The 26,612-nt window shown below is 50.2% G+C and overlaps 1 protein-coding gene and 1 non-coding gene across 12 annotated transcripts in view; one reads left to right on the top strand and one right to left on the bottom strand.

Moving 5' to 3' along the window:
* The window catches only part of NDST1 (N-deacetylase and N-sulfotransferase 1), a 72,758-nt gene that overhangs the window by 5,744 nt on the left and 40,402 nt on the right, over positions 1 to 26,612 (bottom strand). For all 11 annotated transcript variants that reach the window (XM_054487761.2, XM_054487760.2, XM_063665598.1 and 8 more), the window contains 12 exons: positions 24,265 to 24,759; positions 19,545 to 19,632; positions 17,556 to 17,710; positions 16,692 to 16,877; positions 13,203 to 13,331; positions 12,293 to 12,475; positions 10,891 to 10,987; positions 9,585 to 9,708; positions 6,955 to 7,129; positions 4,071 to 4,241; positions 2,670 to 2,779; positions 610 to 712 (listed from right to left, as the gene is read on the bottom strand). In XM_054487761.2, the coding sequence (XP_054343736.1) occupies positions 610 to 712; positions 2,670 to 2,779; positions 4,071 to 4,241; positions 6,955 to 7,129; positions 9,585 to 9,708; positions 10,891 to 10,987; positions 12,293 to 12,475; positions 13,203 to 13,331; positions 16,692 to 16,877; positions 17,556 to 17,710; positions 19,545 to 19,632; positions 24,265 to 24,759 (2,016 nt within the window). The remainder of the gene's footprint in view (positions 1 to 609; positions 713 to 2,669; positions 2,780 to 4,070; positions 4,242 to 6,954; positions 7,130 to 9,584; positions 9,709 to 10,890; positions 10,988 to 12,292; positions 12,476 to 13,202; positions 13,332 to 16,691; positions 16,878 to 17,555; positions 17,711 to 19,544; positions 19,633 to 24,264; positions 24,760 to 26,612) is intronic.
* Positions 8,868 to 8,967, top strand: LOC129037747 (small nucleolar RNA U13). The gene has a single exon (XR_008502973.1). It is a non-coding gene; the product is annotated as a small nucleolar RNA U13 (small nucleolar RNA).

The raw sequence follows: 26,612 nt of genomic DNA, 5'->3' as shown, positions 1-26,612 counted from the left end.
GTAGGAAAAGGAGGAAGTAACAAGACCCCCAGTCTGTGACCCTTTTTCTATATATTTTTAAAATTTCTTTTTTCCCCCTATGTTTTTACACATGCTGTTCTTACCTATCCTCCCATTCCATAAGTCCAAATCCTATAAAATGGATCTCATCCTTCTAGGCGCAACTCCAGAGACCCCCATCCCTCCTTTAAGGAGCCTTTTTTACCCCTCTCAGGTTCAAGTGACATCCCCTTGTTCTGAATTCCCATAGCACTCGTGTGCCCTCTCTGACTGCACGCAGCACTCTTTGCCTGTATTCTGCTTAGTGGTGTTGAGACTCATACCCCTCCAAGACCAGGAGTTCCTTGAAGGCAGAGAACATGTCTGGCTCATCCTCAAAACCCCACAGCACTCAGCCCTTAGTAGAAGGTAACCAACACTTGTTTGACGAAATCAGTTCTGACCCACCATGTCCCAGCCCCCGTTTCCTCCTCTTACAAATACTGTCCAAGAAATGCTAAGGCCATGAACGTGCTGAGTGCATGGTAAAGGAAAGAGAATCCCCCTCAACCCCATACAGGGACCCCTTACCCTTATGCAGGTGCTACAGGTAGTGTGTCCACCACTTACATCCAAGTCCATCTCGGGATATTTCCGGCCCTTGCTTTTGCCCAGACACTTGGTTTTTCCTCCTTCGAGCAGTTGGCACCAAAATCCTTTCTTTGGATCAAACCTGTGGAGGTGGGAAAGTCTCTGGATGGGAGCTGGCTCAGCCACCCACTTCCGACCTTAAAGCCATGTTCATGGACCCCAGGAATGGCAGAACCCAGGGAATCTACTGCTCTTGAACCCACGTGGACTGTCAGAAGCTATGTGCCATCTGTGGGATCAAATGTGTCCTAGGCTGCATTAAACATGCCTGTCCTACTTCCAGCAAAGGGCAGCTCGCACATTCTGAGTCTTCTCTCCTCCAGCCCGAGCAGCCACAGCCGCTTCAGCAATCTACAACATGAACAGTTTCCCATCCTTCAATGTTCTGGGAAATCTTTTCTGAGCATTCTCAATGCTGAGTAACTCTTTTTTTTTTTAAACCCAAGAAGGCTTCTTTACCCCTCCCAGCATCAATGGGGGAGAGGGGTGTTTAGTGAGGGTTCTTTTGCTTTTTAATAAATTTCATCTTTATCAAAACATGCAGTATCCACAGCTGCACTTAAGCATGCCTATCACTGGAGAGTTTCATTTTTTGGAGTAAACTTCAGAAATGACACAGCAAGACTGCCAACATCAATCTGTCTTCAAAGGCATTTTTGGGATATGAGATCCGAAGCTGTTATGGGAAGGGAGGAATACTGACATAGAATTTAGCCCTGGATCAGGAACTATGACGAGATTCTTGAGCATGAGGGCATCAAGAAAACTGAATTCCCGTGAATAGCGGAGGAGAACAGAGATTTCTGAATGGGTCACAGGATAGGTATAGATGATGACGATGATGATGGTGATAATGATGACAAGGACGATAGCAGCTACTGTTTATTTAGCACTTAGTGCATGCCAAGCTCTCAGCTAAGAGCCCCACATGAAGCTTTCATTCAATTCAGTGACCTTCAGGACGCAGGGATTATTATCTTTATCCCCAACTTACAGATGAGGAAATTGAGGCTTGAAAGGCTGAGGAAATGGATGTGGGGCCCTAACCCAGGCATCTCTGACACCATGGCCCACAGCCTCAGCAGGTGGCCCTTTCTCCCTCAAGGTGAAGGACTGACTTCCCTTCTCCACCTTCAACTCCCATGACAGTGAAGACGGAATATTCTTGTTGCAAAACTTTCCCAAGAATGGAGCCAGGGAGGGTGACTTGATTCCTCCTTCTCTTGGGGTCCCCTCATCCAGCTAAGTGTGTCACTTATCTGTGACATAGCACAGGAAAGCAGCCTTTCCTAGCCCTGAGCCCATGCAATGCAGGCAGGCCCTTACTCATAGTGGGAGGGCATTCTCAACGCACTTGCACCAGGTTCTGAGTGAGTAAGGTTATTAACTGTCAACAACATTTGTGTTTCCTTTTCCTAAAATCGTAAGTCAACATCTAATGCTGGCCGGGGGGGGTGCCTCATGCCTGTAATCCCAGCACTTTGGGAGGCTGAAGCAGGCAGATCATTCGAGACCAGGCTGAGCAACATGGTGAAACCCCTTCTCTAAAAAACATACTAAAATTAGCCAGGCATGGTGGCGCATGTCTGCGGTCCCAAGCTACTCGGGAAGCTGAGGTGGGAGGATCACTTGAGCCTGGGAGGTTGAGGTTGCAGTGAGCCAAAATCACGCCACTGCACTCCAGCCTGGGCAACAGAGTGACCCTGTCTTAAAAAAAAAAAAAAAAAAAAACCTAACGCTAAGAAAATCTTGTGGGAATTAGGGCTGCTCATTACTGATCTAATTTACTTACATAAAACACTCTGAAAATGTTCAGCCCAGACCAAAGAGAACACCCCAGGATGGTCTGACCAGAGTAGAACAGATTCATCATCTCCCTTTTTTTTAAGGTGATACCTTTATTAATATAACTTAAGTCATATTTTCTGACTCTAACTAACTTCTCTCTCTCATAATTATTCAAGCCTTTGGCTTTTTTGGCCCAGGTGCCTTATCAGGGAAATAACCTGTAGAAAGGCAAAGGCAAAGGCAACACTCACGCCAAGGTTTTGTGGTAGTCAATGGTGTTGGTCACCCCAAGGAACTTCTGCACCATGTCCATCACTTTGGCAGGTTCTGTGCGTAGCAGTTTGCCATCCAAGACCAGAATCTGGAAAGGGAGAAATGGGATCGGGACCTGCTTTGACTTCGGTGGCAAACAAAGGCAACAGCCACAGCAGCAGGAATGGGCCTGCTTATAAATACGGGACCCTGCACCCTCTAGAATCTGACTCCTGCCCGCCTGTTGAAGGGCAGGTATCCCCAAGCTCAGGCACGCCTGCTTTCCACCAGCTTCTGCTGCCCAATGCCATTTCTCCTAGAATTTAAGCTCTCACCAAAACCCTGCCTGCCCCTCAGGTCCCTACGAATATCCCTCTCTAGCCTCTCTGTGAGCTTCCAGTCCATGTTACTCTCCTGCTCAAACACTCCACAAGTTTGCCTAAAAGGCCTGGTATGGCTGGGCATGGCCGGGCTCAGTGGCTCACACCTGTAATCTCAGCACTTTGGGATGCTGGGGTGGGCAGATCACTTAAGGTCAGGAGTTCAAGACCAGCCTGGCCAACATGGTGAAATCCCGTCTCTACTAAAAATACAAAAATTATCTGGGCATGGTGGCACATGCCTGTAATCCCAGCTACTTGGGAGGCTGAGGTGGAAGAAACGCTTGAACCTGGGAGGCAGAGGTTTCAGTGAGCCAAGATCGTGCCACTGTACTCCAGGCTGGGAGACAGAGCGAGACTCCATCTCTAAATAAATAAATACATAAACAGCCTGGTACGATCAGGCTCTCCCTCCATCACCACGCCCAGTCTCCTCGCTCCCACCTGCCTGCCTCAGGGCTTTCTGGGTCCCTTTAGGGCTACAGGGTCTGTGGTGATGGGACACAGGCTTGGGGAGTTCTCATGTATCAACCTTGGGATAAACAGGTCTACAGTCTTTTTAGGCCAGGTGCAGTGGCTCATGCCTGTAATCCCAGCACTTTGGAAGACTGAGGGAGGACTGCTTGAGCCCAGGAGTTTGAGACCAGCCTGGGCAACATAGTAAGACCTTGTTTCTTAAAAAAAAAAAAAAAATTAGCTGGGTACAGTGGCTCACATCTGTAGTCCCAGCTACTCAGGAGGCTGAGGTGGAAGGATTGCGTGAGCTCGGGACATCGAGGCTATAGTGAGCTGAGATCACACCACTGCACTCCAGCCTGGGCAACAGAGTGAGACCCTGTCTCAAAATAATAATAATAATAGTAATAATAATAATAAAATCTTTTTATAGACCCAAGGGTCTAGCTCTCCAAGGAGGGCATATCTGTCCCCGTGGCTGGTGAGAAAGAGTTGGAGGCTCTCCGCTAACCACAGCAAGCCAGTACTGCGACTGCCCTCACAAGGGTCAAGGACAGCAGCTACCTGGTTGGCGTGATAGGCACTGAGCCAGCGCTCGATGTGGGTGGCGTACCAGCCGGGGACCAGGCAGCGGTTCTGGAGGGCACGCAGCTTCGAGGATGCGTCGGAGCCGGCCGTAATCACCTCATGGAAGGTGTACTTTAGGGCCACTGGGTCGTCGTGGGCTCGCTGGTGCTGCAGGCAAGGAAAGAGGGTCAGCATGCCACATGGAGGACACAAAGGAGTGGCCTTAGAGGGACAGCAGCCCATAAGGTGGCCAGAAGGTCCTCAGCTGGACCCAGGAGCTCTGGATCTGAGTCCTGGCTCTGCCTCTCACTGTGTCCAGTGTCAGGGGAAGCCACTGCTCCCAGAGCCCCAACTTCTCCATCTTTGAAATACAGGAGCTGGACTAAATCAGGGTTTCCTGAGGCCAGGCATGGTGGCTCACACCTGTAATCCCAGAATTTTGGGAGGCTGAGGTGAGTGGATCACTTGAGGTCAGGAGTTCGAGACCAGCTGGCCAATATGGCAAAACCCCGTCTCTACTAAAAATACAAAAATTAGCCGGCATGGTGGTGCATGCCTGTGGTCCCAGCTACTTGGAAGGCTGAGGCATGAGAATCACTTGAACCCGGGAGGCAGAGGTTGCAGTGAGCCGAGATCACGCCGCACACTGTTGTCGTATATAGAAGGCAACCACTCATAAATGCAATAAAAACAAAGCAATGTTCTCAAACTCCAGCCAGACACAAATGTCTGCAACAGGCCCTGAACATGCTCTCTTTGTTGAAAGTGGAGGTTGGCAGTGTTAGAAAGGACATAAGACCACTTGCACTAAAGTGAGCATTTCTCCTTTATGGAAATCAGAAGGACTGGGAAAGAACTATAAAAGGGAGACTGGCTGGTCTGAATCACTTAAAATAATGCCATGGGAAGTCCGAATCTGCAGAATTCACTAAGTCCAGAAAGCCAGAGCTCGGGCACCTGTGCAACAGGCAGTGTCCCCCAGTCGCCAACCCCCTCCCCTGAGGATCACACACAGCCCAGGGCCAGGGCAATATGGTGCACAGCAGCCTCTTCCTCATCCCGACCTCCTTCTGAGACAGGCCCCCACCCTTTCTCTCCTCCAACATCTTCCCGGGTCCTCCTGGGGAGAATGAGTCTCCCTTCTCCTTCTCTCCCTTATCCCTCTTGATCATGGACAGAAAAAGGAATAGGGTCTTAGATTTAGAAGACTTGGATTCAAATGCCACCACATGAAACTTGCTGAAACTTGGTTTTCTCATCTTTGAGAAGGGGACACAAACGTGAAACCCCTCCTCTGCCTTCTAGAAACCCGCTGTGACTCTCCAGTGAGGTGGCAGATGTACAGAATTGTCAGTGCAGAACAGAGACTGACCCAACCTGTGGCGGCTCCCTCTCTACCCTACGTTAACCTATGAAAGCAGACTGCCCATTCCCTGCACAGCGCCAGGAGGTGGGGGCACACGGCATGGCAGAAAATGGAAACATTTGACAAATGTTTCTCGGTTTTCTTCTCCTAAAGAAAAAGCCACAGTAAAGCAGACATCAGGGCATAAACAGAAGCCCTAGAGAACAAGAGTAAGACGGGGCTTCCCCACCAGCCTCAGGGAGTGGCAGGAGGAGAGACTTCCATGGAAGCAAAGAGGAGGCGTGCCAGCCCTGCAGGAGACCGCAAGGTCCCAGGCGGGAGGCAGCCACTGTCACATCTGAGAAAAGAGCCTCAAAGCAGGGTGGGAACGATGACAGTGGCCAGGCCTGAAGAGGCTGTCCCAGCCAGGACAGGGGATACTTCTCTGGCAACCATGGGCTAAGACCCAGGGCCCCACCCCCTCCCCAACACCAAGCACAGGCCTGGTCTGCTGGGTTAATGAGGCTGCTCAGGACCTCGGCCTGGACAACAGGGTGGCTTTCTACTGGGGCGCCTCTTCTGAATCACAGTGCTTGGCTGTGTGGCATAATCACAGGAATGCTGGCAGCCAGGGGAGGGACTCCCCCTACCCACCAGGGAAGGCCTGAAAGCATTCCTGCAGGCTCAGTGGGCTGGCAGGCAGGAAATTAAGTCAGGCCATAGGCATTAAAGAGAGCTCTGGTTCAGCCGGGCACAGTGGCTCATGCCTGTAATCCTAGCACTTTGAGAGGCCAAGGCGGGCAGATCATGAGGTCAGGAGTTCGAGACCAGCCTGGCCAACATGGTGAAACCCTGTCTCTACTAAAAATACAAAAATTAGCCTGGCGTGCTGGTGCACACCTGTAATCCCAGCTACTTGGGAGGCTGAGGCAGGAGAATCACTTCAAACTGGAAGGCGGATGTTGCAGTGAGTTGAGATCAGGCCACTGCACTCCAGCCTGGGCTACAGGGCAAGATTCTGCCTCAAAAAAAAAAACCAAAAAGACAGCTCTGGTTCGTACATGTCCCATATAGGGGCTTGGATCCACACCCTCTCCATGTATCACAGTCCAGGTAACTGCCTCACCTGGTCAGGTGCCCGCCTTCTCCACTGTGAATGGCAGTCTTGTGTCTTGTCCTTCCATGAGCTCCCACTCCCACCCGTGTCCAGCTATAGTCAGTATGATCCTGCATCGCTGTTCACCAAATCTAAGCTTCCTCTAGGTGTAACCAGCCTCCACCTCTTGTCAGTGTCAGAAGTAGAGGCAGGACCCCGCATGACACTAGGCGGGTGGCCAGTTAACTGGTGGCTGGCTTTCCATTTCCGCCTGTCTCCTCCACCAGGGACTCCATTCTCAGCCACCACCACGCTCCAGGCGCCTGACTCAGGGCTGGCACACAGTAGGTGCTTACTAATAATATCTGTTGAGTGAGTAACTGAGTGTCACATGGAGCCCTGTGTTCCCCACACAGGGACTCCACCCCAGCCCCACTCACCTGGTACCAGGAATAGGCCCGGTCCGCGGGGTTGATGAGGATGGTCAGGACCTTGGCTTTGGGCAAGAGGGCTGCTGCCCGCCGGGGCGCCACTTCTGAATCAAAGTAGTTGGCGCTTTTCTCAAAGTAGAAGTCGGAGGTGGTGTTGGAAGGGATGGGGAAGAACTCCATGTACCTGCAGGAAGCCCAGAGAGGGGGCTCACAGACAAAACTCATGAGGAGGGGGCTAAGGGAACGCAGCACAAAGGTGAGGCACTCGGGTAGAATGTCCTCAGAGAGCAAACGGGATGCTTTGCTCCCAACCAAACAAGGACTTGCCTCCAGTGGGGATTCTGGAGGGGAATGGCCTCTCGGCAGCCTCCTTGTTTCAAATTCATCCCTTTTCCAGAAGACTCTGGAGTCAGGAGGATCTGAAGACTTGTGGGTGCGCCGTCAGTTGCAGGTCATGGGGAGGGGGTAATGCCCCTCAATCCTAAACTCTAGGACCCTGCCCCCTCAGCAGCTCCAGGCTTAACTGCCAGAGCTGTCACTCTCTCTTCCTCTAGGGGGCAAGCTGGGGCTCAGAGCGGCTCCAGGACTGCCCCAGGGAGGCTGGCACAGAGCAGAGGGGACCTCCAGAGGGCAGGCTTTCTTTCCTGACCTGGGGGAACACTTTCTAGGCTGTCACTGTGGACCAGGACCTCCTGCTACCCACAACCCCTCCCCAGCCTGCTGTGGATGAGCACGGCTTTCCAGACTAATGCCCATATCCCACCAGAGCAATGGCCACCTCTGGATGAAGGAACCTCTGGAAACCAAAGGAACACTCCAGACCCTCCCAGGGGAACCTACCTATGCAAAATCAGGGTCCAACTTCTGGGGCTTGTGGGAAGCAAAGTCCACTCTCATGAAGGGTACAGGGTCCCTATCCTATCCTGTGAGATGGGGCTGCTCTAGGCTGGTCCCAAGGATGCGCTTCATCAGAGCGTTCTGGGGGCCTGCTAGATTCCTGCACCCCACTTTAGACCTACCTACAAAATCAAGCTCTTGGGAATTGGGCCAAGGAATCACGCTTTCTCTCATCTTTCTGAATTTTCTTTGCATGTCCACAATCCTTTGTTTACAATATCTCAATTGAGAAAGCTCTGAAAACACAGGCTTTGTTTCCTAGGTTTGTAGCAAAGCCATTTGGCAACAAAACCTGACTTATTCCTCTTACTTAGTGTAAATATTCACATACTTTGCTACAGACATATTAATGAATTTGCTAACAGGGTGCTGCCCCAGGCGTCGCTAAAGATGTTACTAAATATATGGTTTCGCACCACATTACCTTTCTAAAATCTGAAAAATGTTGACTTCCAATAATCCATCTGACCACAATAGATTTTAGATAAGAGACTGTGGAGATGTTAGAAATGTAGGTTGATGGGCCGGGCGCGGTGGCACATGCCGTAATCCCAGCACTTTGGGAGGCCGAGGCAGGCAGATCACGAGGTCAGGAGTTCAAGACCAGCCTGACCAACATGGCAAAACCTCGTCTCTACTAAAAATACAAAAATTAGCCAGGCATGGTGGCAGGTGCCTGTAGTCCTAGCTACTTGGGAGGCTGAAGCAGGAGAATCACTTGAACCCGGGAAGCGGAGGTTGCAGTAAGCCAAGATCGCGCCACTGCACTCCAGCCTGGGTGACAGAGCGCGATTCCATCTCAAAAAAAAAAAAAAAAAAAAAAGAAATGTAGGTGGGTGGATGGATGGATGGATGGATGAATAGATACAAAGGCAGACAGACAGAGTGATGATACACAGATAAAAAAGAGAAATATGCACAGAAAAATACCAAAAAACAGAAGGCCCATAACCTCTCCACCCAGGGAACCCACTGACATAAAAATAATAAATAATGGTAATACATGGACAAGGTTTAAAAAGGCAAACTTTGCATTCCACGCACGTCATGATTGGGTGTTCACACATGTGTGAGGTGTACCCACCTCGAACCTTGTTATGATGTCAGCACATTACCTACCTGACATGAAAAATTTTTTAAAAAGAAAGAAAAAAGGCAAATAGAGAAAGATGCCAACTGAAAAGGTGGAGAGTAAAACCATCTCTGCTCTGGCCCCCATACCCTTAAGGAAACCTCTACTAGGACCCTCTGCTGGGAACCTCTACAAAGGTAACCTCTGCAGGCTCTGGTGGGAAGTGGCAATCTTAATGACTTCCCCAGGTGACGCCCAAAGACCAGCGACCTGTCCCTGAAGGGCCCACAAGAACACCTCTGCTTCACAGTCAGCCACACGCAGTGAGAAGGGCCAGAACATTTGGATTTCCGACCTTAGGACCCTGGCAAACCCTTCTCCTCCCCAAGACTCAGGATGTTTCTCTGCAAACAAGGGAGGGGTGGACTTCGACTTCAGCGTCTAACTACAGGCAGTAGAGCAAAGGGGCAAAGGGCCTCCTCATCGAGTTTCCTGTCTATGACAACGCTGTCACACCATGATTCAAGGGTCACCGCACTTTGTCCCTGTTTACAGGAACTACAGCTGTGTGTGAGCAAGCTCCAGCTGCTTCCTGCTGTGGCCACAGCAGACTCCCAGGAGGCCCCAGGACGGCCTTCCCGTCCTGCTGTGGACAGAAAGGCCAACTCACCAGTCGATGCCTTTGTGATAGTTGTGGCCATTAAAAAACTGGATCTCCTCAAAGGTCTCAGAGCTGGGGTAGTTGCTGCTTAGGTCAGGGTGCATGCCCAGGAACAGGTAGAGGGCAGTGGTGCCTGTGGGGAGGGTAGACACCTGAGACCCAGGGCCCAGCCCCCAGCCAAAAGATAGAGTCTGGGTTCTGGGCCTAGCTCCCCACGACCCACTGGGGGCTCCTGGGAAGGTCTTTGCCTTTCTCTGGTCTTGGCTTCTTCATCTGTGCAATGAAGGAATTTACTAAATCCAGGGTGGCAAATATATGGCATGCATGTGAACACCGCAACTCCTGTACTACTGCAGACATCACTAATCAATCACAGCATTCTTCACTAAACAAGGACTTGGCCTCAGAATGTGCCTCACCACTGCACTCTGGTAGCCACGTTTAACTGACTGCTGTCCCCTCAGCATCCCAGTAGAGTTGGTCCTTTCCAGCTCTGGGCCTCTGTCCTCTGGCACTTGGTAGGAGCTCAGGGAAAAGGGAGTTTGTCACCCTCCAGTTCTGTTAATGCGAAATTCTTAAAGAACTAAGAAATTTTGTTCCTATGTCTCTTCTTCCCAATACCCTCTGCTCACTCACGCACCCTGCCCTACCTCGTCCTCAGTGAGTTCATTCACTTTCTGTGGTATAAGTCTATGGTTTACATGCTATAATGAGAGAGCCCAGAAGAGAAGGAGGATACAGTGTTTGGCGATTAAGAGTATATGTTTCAGGGTCACAGAGACCAGAGTTCACGACCTGGAATTGCCATTACCTAACTGAATGTGTTAAGCGAAGTCACTTGACTTCTCTGAACCTTGAGTTTCTGTCTATAAAATGGGAGTGCCCATTTGTGCCTTGCAGGGTTGTATGGATGACAAATGCTTAGCAATCATGTCGCTGCTTCTCCCTACTGCACCTCTGGCAGACATGGCTAATTGATCACAGTCCTCTTTGTACCAGTTTTGCTTGGCATTACTCAAACTAGCAGAGCAACTGATCTGGGCTTCTCTGACTGGACTTGGAGACTCCCAGGATAATGCAGGGAGAGCTCCCTGAGGCTATGGTTCAGGATAAATAGGAGAACTCCAGGCCCCTCCTTCACCTCTTTCCCCTCCATACTGACAGGCAATTTGTGTTCACCCCAACTTCACTCCTACTTCCTGGGAAAGAGGGAGCAAATTATCGGGGAGTGGGGCCAGGGCAAGGCAGTCCTCAGAATTCTGTGGCTGAGACAGCAGGCAGTTGGGGAAGCTGGGTCAAGAGCAGAGAGACCTGCCTGTTTTCTGGGGGCCGATGATGAGGAGCTTTGGGAAGCGGTCACACGTCTTCTCCTTGGACCAGATGTCTTTGTGACGTTTGTCCTCGCAGGGGTCCTAAAACAACAGTGGAAGGGACGTGTGGGGCGCCCCAGAACCCAGTCAGTGAACTCCCACTGCACATGGATATGTGGCCCTTACAGCCCAACGGGCATAATATCTACATGCTACACGTGTCCTTGTCACATCCCCACCCCCAGACACTGAGCCACTGACAGGCAGGCTCCACTTCTGGTCAGTTTCATGTCCCCCAAAGAGCTCGCAAAATGCCCCTTAGCACATAACAGGAACTCATAAGCACTTGTTGAATTTAACTGGACAAGCTGCGTCTGAACCAGGGGGTCAAGAAACATTTCCTATTAAGTTTAATTAATCTTTTGGTAAGTATTTAGTAAATATTTTAGGTTTGGGGCGTGGAAGTTTCCATTGCAACTACTCGACTCTGCCGTCATAGCATGAAAGCAGCTATAGACAGTACATACAAGAATGAGCGTGGCTGTCTGCCAATAAAACTTTCTTTACAAAAACAGGTCTCAGGCTGGATTTGGCCCATGAGTCATGGTTTGTGGACTCCTGGTCTGAACTATGAGACTGTCACCAATTCCAGCTTCTGCTTCCACTTTTTAAAAGCCCGTAGGAGCAGACTTTCCCAAAAACTGGCCCCTAAACCCTCCCATCAATCCCTTTTCCCACTCAGAGCCTGCTGCAGTTAGAAGAGATACAAGAGATTATCTAAGAGTCTGACCAAGACAAGGCAGTCACTTTCTGTACTTTGTCTGCACTGTGTTCCCTTGGAGTTGTTTCTTGTTTTTGAAACGGGGTCTCACTCTGTTGCCCAGGCTGGAGTGCAGTGGTGTGATCACAGCTCACTGCAGCCTCAACCTCTAGGCTCAATTGATCCTCCCACCTCTGCCTCCCGAGTAGCTGGGAGTATAGACGCGCACTATCATGACCGGCTAATTTTTGTATTTTTTGTAGAGACAGGGTTTCGCCATATTGCCCAGGCTGATCTTGAACTCCTGGGTTCAAGCAATCCAGCCACCTTGGCCTCCTAAAGTATTGGGATTATAGAGGTGAGTCACTGCGCCCAGTCCACTCATTTTTTTAACACTGTTTTTTCCAAGGCTATGTATGACTGCATGCATGTAGGTCTGTGTGGGGAGGTATGTACATGTATGAGCATGCATGTGTGCAAAGGAGTGAATGCACCCATGCCGGTAAGTAGATGGGGACCTCAGTTTACATTCAAGCAAGAGTGTGAAGGCATGATGGCTGAGCCTTGAGTCCATATCTGGAGTGTGTGCCTGTGAGTGGTGGCGTTCCATCCCTGCAGCAAGGTGCCCAGGCTGCCCAGCCCCCCACCTGCCAAAGCGGGTCCTTCTCCTCGGAGAAGATCTGGAAGTACTTCTGCGCCAACTGCACAGGGGGCAGTGTCTGCAGCCGGAGGTTGGTCCAGGAGTGCAGGAAGCGCACCAGGTGCTTGAAGGTGTACAGGCCCAGGCGGTCATTCCCATAGTTGGACAGGTGCGTCATGAAGATGCTGATCTGCTCCAGGGGAGGGGAGGAGAGAGGCAGGGCCCATCAGTGTCTGAGCCACCCTCACCGCCAACTCTGACCCTTCTGACCCTGCCTCAGCTTGCAAGGCTCCTGATGACCAGTGGAAGTTACGCTGGGGCTGTCAACAAACTCGCTGCTAGTACTTGGATGAGGCAACAGACGAACCAGGCCTGACTGACCCCAAATATTACAATCCTGAAATGGAAAGCAGACCCAATGTGGGAGCTATTTGGGTTTTGTTTTGTAAATGTTAGGGGTGGGGTGCATGGAAGATGAAGAGTACTCAGCCCACAGAGCTGAATACCAACCAACACTTGAAGTTTATTTAATATTATTAAAGCAGAGGTAATTGTTTGCATTTTACAAATAAGGAAAGCGAGACCTAGAAAACTCCAATGCTGTTCATATGTGTGTATCTGTGTATGTGTGTATACACACATGAGCAAAGACTGAAAGGGAACATGCATAAAAATGCCAACACTTTTGTACTGAAGTACATGATCAGGAAAGGAAAAAAAAAGCATGCTCGGATTCTTTAGCCAAGGTCACACAGCCGAGGCAGGACAGGGCCAGCGCTGGAGAGTGGGTCTCCCAACTGCCAGGCACTCACTCATGCCTCTCCGCCCTTTCCTGGCTCCAGGAAGTCTGTGTCAGCTGCAGATGGGCTGTGCAGCAGCCCCTTCTCACCAGCAGCCATGGGCTGTGGAGCACTCACAGGATTGAGGAGCACGGTGAGGAAGAGCTCGCCCCCGTTGATGATCTTGTCCAGCTCGCTGGAGCCGCCAGGGTACTCGTTGTAGAAGATGGTGTGTGTGAAGAGGCCGCAGGTCTGCCGTGGGAGAACCTGAGGAGGGGGTGGGGGAGAGGAGCCATGGTGCCCTCTGGCATGAGGGTGGTGGGAGGACTCTTCCTCAGAGGAAGAAGGCCCAGCCGCTCCTCAGAAAGGCAGTCTCCATGTGGTCGCACAGCCCCTACCCTTGGGTGCAGCCTAGAGCACAGCATTCCCCCGGTGAACTACAGGCCCTTGCCATTTTACAAACTTCACTGCTATTCTCTGCACAAAATGAGCAGGCCTTAAAGTAAGAGTGGAAATGTTTCTGGAAACTTGGGACTGCTGCAGCCACGGCCCCTGCCTGGCCCTCTCTGAAGTAGCAATCCCAGACATGTTCTGTAAGACCCCTTGCAACATTAGAACCTCACCTGGTGACACTTGTTGTCACACACTGGCTTAGCCATTTGTCTTTTGTCTCCCTTCATGAAACTGTGAGCTCCAAGGGAGCAGGGACTGGGCCTGCCTTGTCACCACCTCATCCCTGGAGTTCACGGTTGAGGACCTAAAGGAGTGCCTGGAGTTCAGCACAAGGGCCTGGTGCTGAGGTCAGTGGGTGGATGGATGGATGGACTGATGGACAAATGTACAAACCTTGCCTACCCACTGCTGCCCCAGCTCAACTGATGACAACTCATCCTTCCAGCACCTCAGGCTAAAAACCCTGCAGTCATCTTGGACTCCTCTCTTCCTCCCACACCCTACATCTACCTCATCTAACCACAGGCCTAACTATTCTAAGCCCAGAGTATGGCCACGTCCCAACATCAGGCCCTGGTCCAAACTGCTGCCACCTCTGGTCTGGAAGACTGCAGTGCCTCCTAACTGGTCTCCCTGCTGCCACTTTTGTCCCCTACAGTCTCTGCTCCACACAACAGCCAGAATGATAGAAATCCCTTTCAAAGATGAGTCAAATCATGCTCCATTCAAAACCTTCCCATCTCAGCCTAAAAGCCCATGGCCATCCAATGGCTGGCCTTACATGGCCCTATCGATCTGGTCCATCACCCACCCCGACCTCGTCTACCACTGTCCCTCACTCCCCTCCAGCCATTCTGGCCTCCTATTTGGCCCTCAAACACAGCCAGCACAGCCTGCTTCAGGGCCTTTGCACTTGCTGTTCTCTGCCTTGAGTGCTCTTCCTCATGTGGCAGCGTGGCTTATTCCAGGAAGGCCCACCTAGCCACCTTATTTAAACCAGCTTCTCCTCTTGCCAGCATTCCTCCCTTCCATTCCCTGCTTAACTTCGTCCGTGGCACTCATCACCATCTGACCACTGTATACTTTACACACGTATCGGGGGAAACCAATCCCCGATATTCAACGTGGGTCCTTTTCTATTTTCCCTAAGTGTCTGCCGGTCTGAGAAATAAAGGGAAAGAGTACAGAAGAGAGAAATTTTAAAGCTGGGTGTCCGGGGGAGACATCACATGTTGGCAGGTCCTGTGATGCCCCCCAAGCCACAAAACCAGCAAGTTTTTATTAGTGATTTTCAAAAGGGGAGGGAGCATACGAATAGAGTGTGGGTCACAGAGATCTCATGCTTCCCAATGTACTAAAATACCACAAGGCAAATGGAGGCAGGGTGAGATCACAGGACCGGGGCAAAATTAAAATTGCTAATGAAGTTTCGGGCACATATTGTCATTGATAACATCTTATCAGCAGACAGGGTTTGAGAGCAGACAACCAGTCTGACCAAAATTTATTAGGTGGGAATTTCCTCATCCTAATAAGCCTGGGAGTGCTATGGGAGACAGGGGCTTATTTCATCCCTTATCTACAACTGTAAAAGACAGATGTTCCCAAAGCGGCCATTTCAGAGACCTCCCCTTGGGAATGCATTCTCTTCTTAGGGATGTTCCTTGCTGAGAAAAAGAATTCAGCAATATTTCTCCTATTTGCTTTTGAAAGAAGAGAAATATGGCTCTGTTCCACCTGGCCCACAGGCAGCCAGACTTTAAGGTTATCTCCCTTGTTCCCTGAACATTGCTGTTATCCTGTTCTTTTTTCAAGGTTCCCAGATTTCATACTGTTTAAACAATCTGTGCAGTTAACACAATCATCACAGGGTCCTGAGATGACATTCATCCTCAGCTTACAAAGATGACGGGATTAAGAGATTAAAGACAGGCATAGGAAATCACAAGAGTATTGATTGGGGAAGTGATAAATGTCCATGAAATCTTCACAATTTATGTTCTTCTGCCATGGCTTCAGCTAGTCCCTCCGTTCGGGGTCCCTGACTTCCCACAACACACATGCATGAGCATATGGTCTGTCTCCTGCCACTAGAATGTCAGGTCTACAAGGGCAGGAACTTTCCTCCGTTTTGTGCATTTCTGTGTCCCCAGTGCCAAGGAAAGGGATAGATGCAAGGCTGGGCACAGTGGATCACGCCTGTAATTCCTGGCACTTTGGGAGGCCAAGGTGGGCAGATCCCCTGAGGTTGGGAGTTCGAGACCAGCCTGACCAACATGGAGAAACCCTGTCTCAACTAAAAATACAAAATTAGCCAGGCATGGTGGTGCATGCCTGTCTTCCCAGCTACTAGGGAGGCTGAAGCAGGAGAATTGCTTGAACCCAGGAGGCGGAGGTTGCAGTGAGCTGAGATTGTGCCATTGCACTCCAGCCTAGACAAGAGTGAAACTCTGTCTCAAAAAAAAAAAAAAAAAGAAAAAGAAAAAAGAAAGAAAAAAAAAGGGATAGATGCATGGTAGAAGCCCCAGGGAAAAAAAAAATTTTTTTTTTTTTTTGAGACAGAGTCTCACTTTGTCACCTAGGCTGGAGTGCAATGGCGCAATCTTGGCTCACTGCAGCCTCGATCTCCCAGGTTCAAGTGATCCTCCTGCCTCAGCCCTGCAAGTACCTGGGACTACAGGCACGCACCACCACACCTGGCTAATCACCAGGCATATTTTTTTTTTAGTAATTTTTTTGTAGAGATGGGGTTTCACTACATTGCCCAGGCTGGTGTGAAACTCCTAGGCTCAAGCAATCTGCCTGCCTTGGCCTCCCAAAGTGCTAGGATTACAGGTGTGAGCCATCAGGCCCAGCCAAGAAAAAATTTTTAATCAGCAAAAAGACTGTAACAGAGCCCTGTCCCACGTCCTCATCAGAAACGTCTTTCAAGAATGCTCACTATTCCTTGATCCTCTGTCACAAAAGCTAAGAAAGAGCTCATGAAAGGGGTCAGAGTGGCAGCCCACCTTCCCTGGGACAGAGAGCCTCGAGTGCCAGAGGAGGCAGCAGAAGCTGATCTGCAACCCCTAAGCCAGCAAACCAGAGCCGTGCTTCCCAGAACAGCGTGTGCACACACACGACAAACTGTGCTCTCCATTCCCCCACCTCCAGGGCTTCCAGGGGCCCACTCACCATGATGCCATTGTGGATGAAGCCACGGCGGTAGCGGGCTGGCTTCAGGTGGGGGTACTCCTCCGTGCTGGTCACGCGGATGCTCCACACCTGCTTCCAAGCCTCATACAGCTGCACATGCACGGGGTACACGCCCGAGTGGTGGGGCGCCACTGCATACCCCATGTCTGTGGGAATGCCATGCTCCTGGGGAGAGGATGACCAGGCCAGGGTGAGCATAGGAGTCCTTCCCCTTTGGGCCTTATTCCCCCTTTGTAGAATGGGAGAGAGAAATCAGAGGCTAGGTCAGCATGGCTGCTGGTCTGAGCCTTCATGGTAAGATGGGAAGCTGAGGCCTGGGAGGGCAAGGAATGTACCCAGAATCTCAGTGTGGGCAACTGGCAGAGCTGGGATTAGAACCCAGGTCTCCTGACTCTTGGTCCAGTGCACATGACTCTAGCACAAAGGACTCAAGTACTCTGTAGTGAGGGACAAGGATGAGGGCCTTTCCTGCCTTCTCTTCATTCTACCTAGCACCTAGGGCTCGTTCCCTCCTCATTGACCACCTCTTCCAGCTTTCCAGAGCCTCCCCTTCTAGTAAGAGCTTGGGCGCAGGAAACAAATGGCCTGAGTTTAAGTCCCAGCTGGACCTCTTAGTAGCTGGTGTGATCTCCCTGAGCCTTGGTTTCTTGTCTGTAAAGGGGTTATTCTCTTGAGGCTTCAAGGAGACAGTGGCTATAAAGGCAGCTCTCCCTGGGCCCTGGCCCAGAGGTGTTAGTAAAAATCCGTCAGAGCAGACTGCAAAAGCGGCAAGAGGCCAGCAGTCTGGACCTCCAGCCCAGCCCTTAGCCCGCCCCGCTCTGCCCTGCAAGGAATCTTACTCACGACAGCGAACTTCTTGTTCAAGGCCATCTGCTCGGCCAACACGGACTGGTTGTGGAAAAGGTGGGGCTGCATGTGGCTCCACATGTGGGGGAACCACCAGAACTCCTTCACATACGACAGCAGCAGATCATCGCCAGCATCCTCAGCATCGGTACCTGCAGCAGCACAGGCAGCTCAGACCTGCCCACTGGGCCATGAGGCCCTCTAACCTGGGCCTGTGCCTGGGGATGGGAGAGCATGGCCACAGCCCACCCAGGAGCTGCCTGGAAGAGTTATCTGGGCTACAGCACAGGAGCAGACAGAGCCCCAGCCCAGAGCCCTGAATTCTAGTCTAGAGTGTGCCCTTGACTCAGTGGGGGACCTTGGCCAAGACTACCTGCTCTCTAGATTCTTGGGCCCATCTGCACAATTCAGGGTCTGGAGTCAATGATCTCAAGGGTTTCTTCTACCTCTGACATACCTGCTCTGATTCCATTCCAATGATCCAAATCAGGTCACTTGTCTTTTATCTAATTATCTATGGAAGCTCTTTGTATATATACAGGATGTTTGACCCTCTATCTCAGACGTATTACTATAACCACCTCTGATATGCTAAGTGTTATGAATATAAAAAACAACCAGGTGCAGTGGCTCACACTTGAAACCCCAGCACTTTGGAAGGCCAAGGTGGGAGGATCGTTTGAGCCTAGAGGTTTGAGACCAGCCTAGGCAACATAGTGCGAGGCCCCATCTCTACAAAAATTTTTAAAATATTAATAGCCAGGCATAGTGGCATGCACCTGTAGTACCGGCTACTTGGGAGGCTAAAGCAGGAGGACTGCTTGATCCCAGGAGTTCAAGGCTGCAGTGAGCTGTGATTGCACCACCGTACTCCTGCCTGGGTGACAGAGAGAGGTCCTGTCTCTAAAAATAAATAATTTTTTTTATTTTTGTTTTGAGATGGAGTCTTACTCTGTCACCCAGGCAGGAGTACAGTGGTGCAATCATAGCTCACTGCAGCCTTGAACTCCTGGGATCAAGCAATCCTCCTGCCTTAGCCTCCCAAGTAGCTGATACTACAGGAGCACACCACCACGCTGGGCTAATTTTTGTATTTTTTGTAGAGATGGGGTTTTGCCATGTTGACCAAGGTAGTCCTGAACTCTTGACCTCAAATAATATGCCCACCTCAGCCTCCCAAAGTGCTGGGATTACAGGCATGAGCCACAGCGCCTGGCCAAAAATAAATACAAAAGTTAAAAAGAATATAAAAAATACAGACAGACAACCCAGGATCACTCCTATTTGGCTTCGGGGCTATGTTGCATATACCCCTCCATCTGCTGAATTATTGACTAAATGGTTTTCTTAGAATTCAAGAGAGGCTGTCTCACTGAGGCCCGGGCAGAAGGCAGCTAGGGGGAATGGTCATTGCAGATGACCAGCTCAGGGGTTATTCCTTCCTGCCCAGTCCCTGAAGGGCAGCAGATGGGGAGAGGACAGCAAGTGAGAGACAGCCCCAAAGAGGAAGGAAAGTGTGCACCAAGCAACCTATAGCCCTCACCCTCAACCCTTAGGACTCTAAAATAAACCCAGGACACTGGTCATCCGAGGTGGATACAATTACAGGGCATCTTCACTTTCTATGCTACATGTTTCTGTAAAGTTCTTAAAATTCAACCAGCTTCTTTTATAAGCAGAAATAATACACACAATTGTAAAAGATAGGAGGGAGAGGCAAGAGGGAGAAGATGCCCCACCCAGGCCAGCACAGCCCGAAAGGCCAGGGAGGGACAAGCGGCTGCCGTTGCTGTTGTCCCCAGATTGCCTCTGCCTGGGCTGTGACTGCTCTTGTAGGCTGTTGGCTCCACGGGGGCAGAGAGGTCACCTCTGCCCCTAATGTGGGCCAGTAAGCCCACCTGCTGCCCTCGTGGATGGGTGCTTTGAGGGTTTGGGTACTGAGGAGTCCTGGAAGTTGCTAGTGAGGGCAGGGGCAGGCCCACTTACCTGTGTGGAAGAATTTCCCTGAGTAGCCCAGGTTGAAGGTGAAGTTCGGGATGTGTGCGCGTAGTTCCTTCTGTGTGTCAAACAGGGCCTAGGACAGGCAGGGGAGAAAGGAAGGAGTGAGGGAAAGCCAGGAGCTCCCTGCTCTTCCCACTGAGGGCTGTGAAAAAACGTAGAAAACCCTTGTTCAAAAATTATAAAGAATGTCAAGGACGGCGTGGTGGCTCATGCCTGTAATCCCAGCAGTTTGGGAAGCTGAGGAGGGTGGATCACTTGAGGTCAGGAGTTCAAGACCAGCCTGGCCAACATGGCAAAACCCAGTCTCTACTGGAAATACAAAAATTAGCTGGGCATGGTGGCATGAGCCTGTAATCCCAGCTACTTGGGAAAATGAGGCAGGAGAATCGCTTGAACCCGGGAGGCGGAGGTTGCAGTGAGCCGAGATCGCACCACTGCACTCCAGCCTGGGTGACAGAGCGAGATTCCGTCTCAAAAAAAAAGAATGTCGAGAAGGCAACACCAGGCATTAAACCACGTAATGGGCTCCCTCTGAGCATGGGGCTCTGTGTGGCTGCACAGATCACATACTCTTGAAGCCAGCCCTATGCTGCCGTCCCCCAGGCCTCTGGCAAGGGAAAATCTAGAATCCCACCCAGCTCTGCTATGTGTCCTTGAAAAGGCTTCACATTCCTCTAGGCCTTGGTTTCATCAAATGTAAAACAGGGATGATAATATCTCCCTCATAAGGCTCTTGGGAGAATCAAGTAAGATAACCGCATGTATGCCAGCTATTTGGGAGGCTAAGGCAGGAGGATTGCTTGAGCCCAGGAGTTAGAATCCAACACGGGTCCAACTGTAAGACCTTGCTCTAAAAAGATTAAACAATTATAAAAAAGATATTGTACGTAAAACTGCCTGACATCTGGTAAGTGATGAAAAATGGTGGCCAATGCCACGTCTGTGGTCACTGCTGCTGTGAGCCTGTGCCTTCATCTATCAAATGTGGAGGATTTCTCTTTGCTGATGGAATGCAATGCTGATATTAAAGGGCCATAACCTTTCCAAGGATGGGACACTGTGGGCCCAGCAATGCGGTCTTCCCATGCACTGCGTACCCAGTACTTTGCAAGTCAATGAAGGGACACTGACACTTATGAAACAAACATACAGGTGTACTCTGGAGTTAGGACACATGAGCCACAAAGCGGCTCAGGAACCTGTAAGAGCCGCCGGGCGCGGTGGCTCATGCCTGTAATCCCAGCACTCTGGGAGGCTGAGGTGGGCAGATCACCTGAGGTCAGGAGTTCAAAACCAGCCTGACCAACATGGTGAAACCCCGTCTCTACTAAAAATACAACATTAGCCAGGCGTGGTGGCAGAGGCCTGTAATCCCAGCTATTCGGGAGGCTGAGGCAAAAGAATTGCTTGAACCCAGGAGGCGGAGGTTGCAGTGAGCAAAGATCGTGCCATTGCACTCTAGCCTGGGCAACAAGAACGAAACTCCATCTCAAAAAAAAAAAAAAAAGAAAGAAGAAGAAAAAGAAAAAAGAAAACCTGTAAGAGCCAGCTATCAGAGCACTTTACAAACTAAAAGTCCTGGCCCTCCCCAGGCAATGTAGTCACCACCAGCATCTTACCAGGGCCGTGCACTGCCTGGTGGACATGCATGCTCCAGCTGTGTGACCTTGGGCAAGTTACCTCAACTCCCTGAGCCTCAGTGCCCACCTCTGCAAAATGGGACTCAGAACAATACCCACCTCACAGGGCTGCTGTAAGGACTCAATGAAGCAATGGCCAGAAAGGGCTAAGCACAAGGACTCACCAAGCCCTGAATAGGCAGCTGCTATTGGTATTATTTAAATTGTGCTGTACAGCCAGTACTGTACAAGCTAATGAGGCGACATTCATGTCTCTGAAAGAAGGGCTCTGTTGTAGGGTGTGCTTGGGATTAAAGAAAAAAAAAAAAAAACTCTGCCCTTTCTGACTCACAAAAATGTTTAAGGCAAGTAGGATTGTGGCTGGAGAAGCACTTTGCAATCTGAACTGAGCTAAGTGTGTGAAAGAGGGTGCCTCTATTTGTATTTTTGGTTTGCATCCTATTTTTCTATTTCTACTGTTCTATAGAAATGGCTTCAAACTGCTATCATTCCTCTCACTTTAAAAATAGAAAAAATAGGGCCAGGTGCGGTGGCTCATGCTTATAAACCCAGCACTTTGGGAGGCCGAGGTGGGTGTAGCACTTGACTCCAGGAGTTCCAGATCGGCCTGGGCAACATGGCGAAACCTGGGCTCTACAAAAAACTAGCTGGGTAAGCTGGGTATGGTGGCATGTGCCTGTGATCCCAGCTACTCACGAGGCTGAGGTGGGAGGATTGCTTGTGCTTAGGATCACTTAAGTGAGCTGTGATCCCGCCACTGCACTCCAGCCTGGGTGGCAGAGTAAGACTCTATCTCAAAAAAAAAAAAATTAAAATATGGAAAATTAATAAGAGAGAGAAATTCAGGGCTTGTAGGAACACAGTGAGCCCAGGAACCTGATCTCCTTAGGCTCAACCTGACCCTGGACCACAGTCTCTCCAGAACTCACTGGACAGACAGCAAGAACCTAGGTTCCTGTAGGAGAAAATGAGCTTGGGCCACTGGAAGAACACCTCAAGTAGAACACAGAGCAATCTACCTTGCCAGAGGCAGGTGGTGGCACTGCATGAAGACTTAGACTGGAAGGCTAAAACGTTCTTTAAACAGGAGAGCCTTTAAGAGAATGGAATTTCAGGAGGAAACACAATGCGTAAAAGCAGCACAAAGCAGCACCGCTGGAGCAACTAAGGTGGAGCCTGGAGGGTTGAGCCTGGCACCAAAACATCCCCCTCACCCCCACCCCAGCTATCCAGGTACCTATGGGAGACCCCTGTGGCACCAGGAAATAGCCTGAAAGCTTCCCATCCACCCCATCTCATCATTTTATAGCTAAGGCTCAGGCATGGGAGGGGACCTGTCTAATTCACCTAGTTCATTAGGGTCAAATTAGGACTCGACTCAAATTAGGTCTTAACTCCCCAGACAGTGCCTGCTCCCGAATGTCATCCATTCTGCTCTTCTCTAGAGGTGTAAGGAAGAGCAAAGTTCACTCCTGACCAAGGCAGGGCGATGAACGCCACCAGGACCCTCCTTCCAGGCCCCAGGGCCAACCCCTACCAGAGATTTCAGAATTCCTCTTACAAGTCTCTTTTTAAAGCCTCCTGCTAACATCAAAGACAAGCCTGGGTTTGGTGCTAATATGTTTCTAACACTTGCTAATCTCCTATAAGAGAGGACAGGCTGTCAGCAGACAGCAGAATGTCTCTAGAATTTAATCCTCCTCTTTTGTTTTCATTGGATTTATTGTTATGGTTGCCTCTATTTATGGCAACTGATCCGGATTTCCTATTTACACTAGGATGCCATCTCCTTTGTGACTAAGTTTAAATAAAATAGTGAGTAGATGAAAACTGTATTTTAAAGATTGTTTAATGGTCTTAATTTGTAGGCTGCTTCTCACAAGGACCGTTCACATGTGTGTAAAATCTTGTGGTCTGCAAAGTACTTTTACACAGTTTTGTTTAGTAAACACTTTTTTTTTTTTTTTTTTTTTGAGACAGGGTCTTGCTCTGTGGCCCAGGCTGGAATGCCATGCACAATCATGGCTCACTGCAGCCTCAACCTCCCAAGCTCAAGCAATCCTCCTGCCTCAGCCTCCCAGATAGCTAGGACTACAGGACTACTACCACCACACCCAGCTAATGTTTCACTTTCTGTAGAGACAAGGTCTCCCTATGTTGCTCAAGCTGGTCTCAAACTCCTGGGCTCAAGCAATCCTCCTCCCTTGGCTTCTCAAAGTGCTGGGATTACAAGCACAAGGCACCACACCCGGCCAGCAAACCTTTTTTGAATTAAACACATGCATTCCACTGTCGACTTACACCTCAGTTAAAATCTGCCTCATGCATGATTCAAGCTCTCATCCTTATTTTAAGAGTTTTGTAGGCGCTCTGACATTAACATAAACATTTTTAAGAGTTAAAAATCATATTTAATTAAAGGCGGACAAACAGCATTGTACAGCTCCCATCTTTGTCTGCATGTCTTCTTCCATACATATTATAGAAACTTAAACTCCACGTTCCAGATGCAAAATTCCTCTATATTCAATACTTCAATACAATAAAGTTTTATTTATTTTTATTTTTTTGAGACAGAGTCTTGCTCTGTCACCCAGGCTGGAGTGCAGTGGCACAATCTCGGCTCACTGCAACCTCCACCTCCCGGGTTCAAGCGATTCTCCTGCCTCAGCCTCCTGTGTAGCCAGGATGACAGGCATACGCCACAACACCTGGCTAATTTTTTTTGTATTTTTAGTAGAGATGGGGTTTCGCCATGTTGGCCAGGCTGGTCTCAAATTCCTGACCTCAAGTGATCCGCCCACCTCAGCCTCCCAAAATGCTGGGATTACAGGTGTGAGCCACCACGCCTGGCCAATGCTTCAATCAAGTTTTAAATGATACTTGCTTCTAATAAGACAATTAATAAGAACCAACTGGCAGGATAGGAAGCAGAGTGGCACTGTCTTTTAAGTAACTCCCAGCATAGGGGAGATGCAGACAAGGCACACCCACGATGGGGCACCTGAAGGCTGAAGCTTGCCAGGCCCCACCTGCCTTGCCCGGTCTGGCACCCCTGGCCATACCTTCACGTCCTCCACCTTCATGCGTGTGCCCTCCTTGCCCACGAAGATGTCATCAATGTCCACCAGGATGTAGCGGTCCAATGGCAGAGAGAGGCGCTTCCCCGTGAGGAATGCCACGGCATCCACGAAGACGAGCTTGTGCAGCCAGAAATTCAGGTTGTTGCCAAACAGCACGCGCTGGATGCCGTCATGCAAGCCCAGGTCCTGGACCACAGTGGCGTGCAGTGCGGCGTGCAGGCCGGCGTCTGCGCCCAGGTGTGGGATGGACTCAGACGAGCGCGTCTTGGCCAGCAGCACTGGCTCATAGGTGGAGTGATTTGACTGGAACACCGTCCAGTCCTCGCCGGGGAGCACACCCTTCTCCACCTCGCTAGGTCGCGTCACGTAGAGCAGCGGGGACTTGGGGTTGATGCTGCAGTCCTTCAGGCCCAGATTTGAGTGCAGGAACAGGGGGAAGCCCTTGAGCTGCGCGCTCAGCAGGCTGTTCTCATTGGCCTGCAGTCAATGGGGGGCAGGAAGGGGAATAGAACTGTCACATCCAGAACCCCAAAGGACACAGTCTCTCACACGTGGACCGTAACAGTGGTATCAATATTCACCAACATTCATGGAGAGCTCACCACCCTGGCCCTGTGCTCCACCCTGCACAATAATATACTCACAAACACACATGACTCACTTACCAAAGCCAGGCACTAGATGCTGTGCACTTTGCAGACAGGAATGCTGTTAATCCTCCAATGACCCCATGATGGAGACACTGCTCTCATACCCATTTTACACATAGCAGACGGAGGCCTAGAGAGGCTAAACCACACAGAAGAAGATCTAGCAGTTGAGAACATGAATCCTGCCAGACTGCCTGACTTTGGGAAAGTTATGTCACCTCTCTGTGCCTCAGTTTCTGCTGTAAAATGTGGCTAAGAACAGAAAATAACTCTAGGAGTGGTAGAGGATGATCAGTATCAATACCGGCAACGTGCTCAGAATAGGGCCTGTGGCATGATCAGAAAGTGCTCATTCAGTACTCACATCAGCCTGCGTATCCCACTTCACAGGTGTGGAAACCGAGGCTTGGAGGGGCATGCTGCCCTCAGTAGCACAGTGGTTGGAAGGAGCTATGAATCACTGCCAAGAGGTCGAGCCCTAGCACCCACACACCTAACCATTAGGCGTGGTTGCCTGGGGTTTCCAAACTGGCTCTGGCCACGCAACCTTTTCTTCAGGAGACATCTTACGTGGATGCCAATGCAGACGTTCAAAGAGGAGGTTTCTGCTGGGGGTACCCCATACGCCCCTAGCACTCCAGAGGCCACTCCCTCACTATGGTGCCTGCCCGGTCGTTGCCATCAGTGGTGAAGTCTCTGCCTCCTTTCTCTCAAGGCATGTGGCTGCCCAGCTCCCTGGAAGTCTGAAGACAGTGTGCCCCAGTCCCCTCTTCCCTAGGCTCACAGCCCCTGTTCCTTCATGACTTTCCTCACCCTCTCAGCCACCTGCCCCTGAATATGGTACAATGTGTCCTTGTTCCTGTGTCAATTCCATTCTGTCTTCTTGGCCTGACAAACTCCTGCTCATAATTCACACCCAATGCATATACCCTCTTCTCTGCACTGGCCTCCCTGAGACCATGTGAAAGCCTCAGCTGCAGCATTTCTCACCTCAGCTGCAATCTTATATTTTCAGCGTTCTATCTCTCACCAGCCTGCAACCCCTTAAGGTTAGGGGCTATGATGTTTCACCTTTGGACCCCTGGTGCCCAGCTTGATACCCAGCAGGAACACACACAATTTAATGCAGAACTGGATTTTTAAAAGGAATAAAAGAGGAACAGCCAGCTCTCCAGTACCTGGCATATGATAGATGCTCAATACAGGTTTCATCTGTTCATTCCACAACTATTTGCTGTGTCAGGCACTGTTTTAAGTGCCAGCGATACAGTGAGAAAAACAAAGACATGGCCCCTGCTCTCATGAACCTTAAAATCAAGGAGGGAAGAGAGACATTCACTGAAATCACAGGAATAAATATAAAACTTCAGTGTGGCACATGCTACACAGAGGAGGTTCATATTTGTGGAACAGTAGATTACTGGGCACAGTTAGTGGGCTCAGGAGGTCTCCTGGAGAAAGGGACTTTTGAGCTAACATTTAAAGAACAAATAAGCACAAACAAAAGGAAAGGTAGAGGCCAAGAATAGCAAGTGCAAAGGCCCTGAGGTAGGACAGGCCTCAGCATGACCAAGGAATAGCAAGAAGGCAGCAGAGTGACCAAGAGGGAAAGGAGGCGATGAGGCAGATAGGTCAGCTGGAGCCAGGCCTGCAGAGTGCTGGAGGATTGAAGCAGCAGCA

Source organism: Pongo pygmaeus, chromosome 4, assembly GCF_028885625.2.
Source record: "Pongo pygmaeus isolate AG05252 chromosome 4, NHGRI_mPonPyg2-v2.0_pri, whole genome shotgun sequence".
Lineage (NCBI taxonomy): Eukaryota > Metazoa > Chordata > Mammalia > Primates > Hominidae > Pongo > Pongo pygmaeus.
The sequence above is the reverse complement of the archived record's forward strand: the minus strand, read 5'-3'. Positions and strand labels throughout refer to the sequence as shown.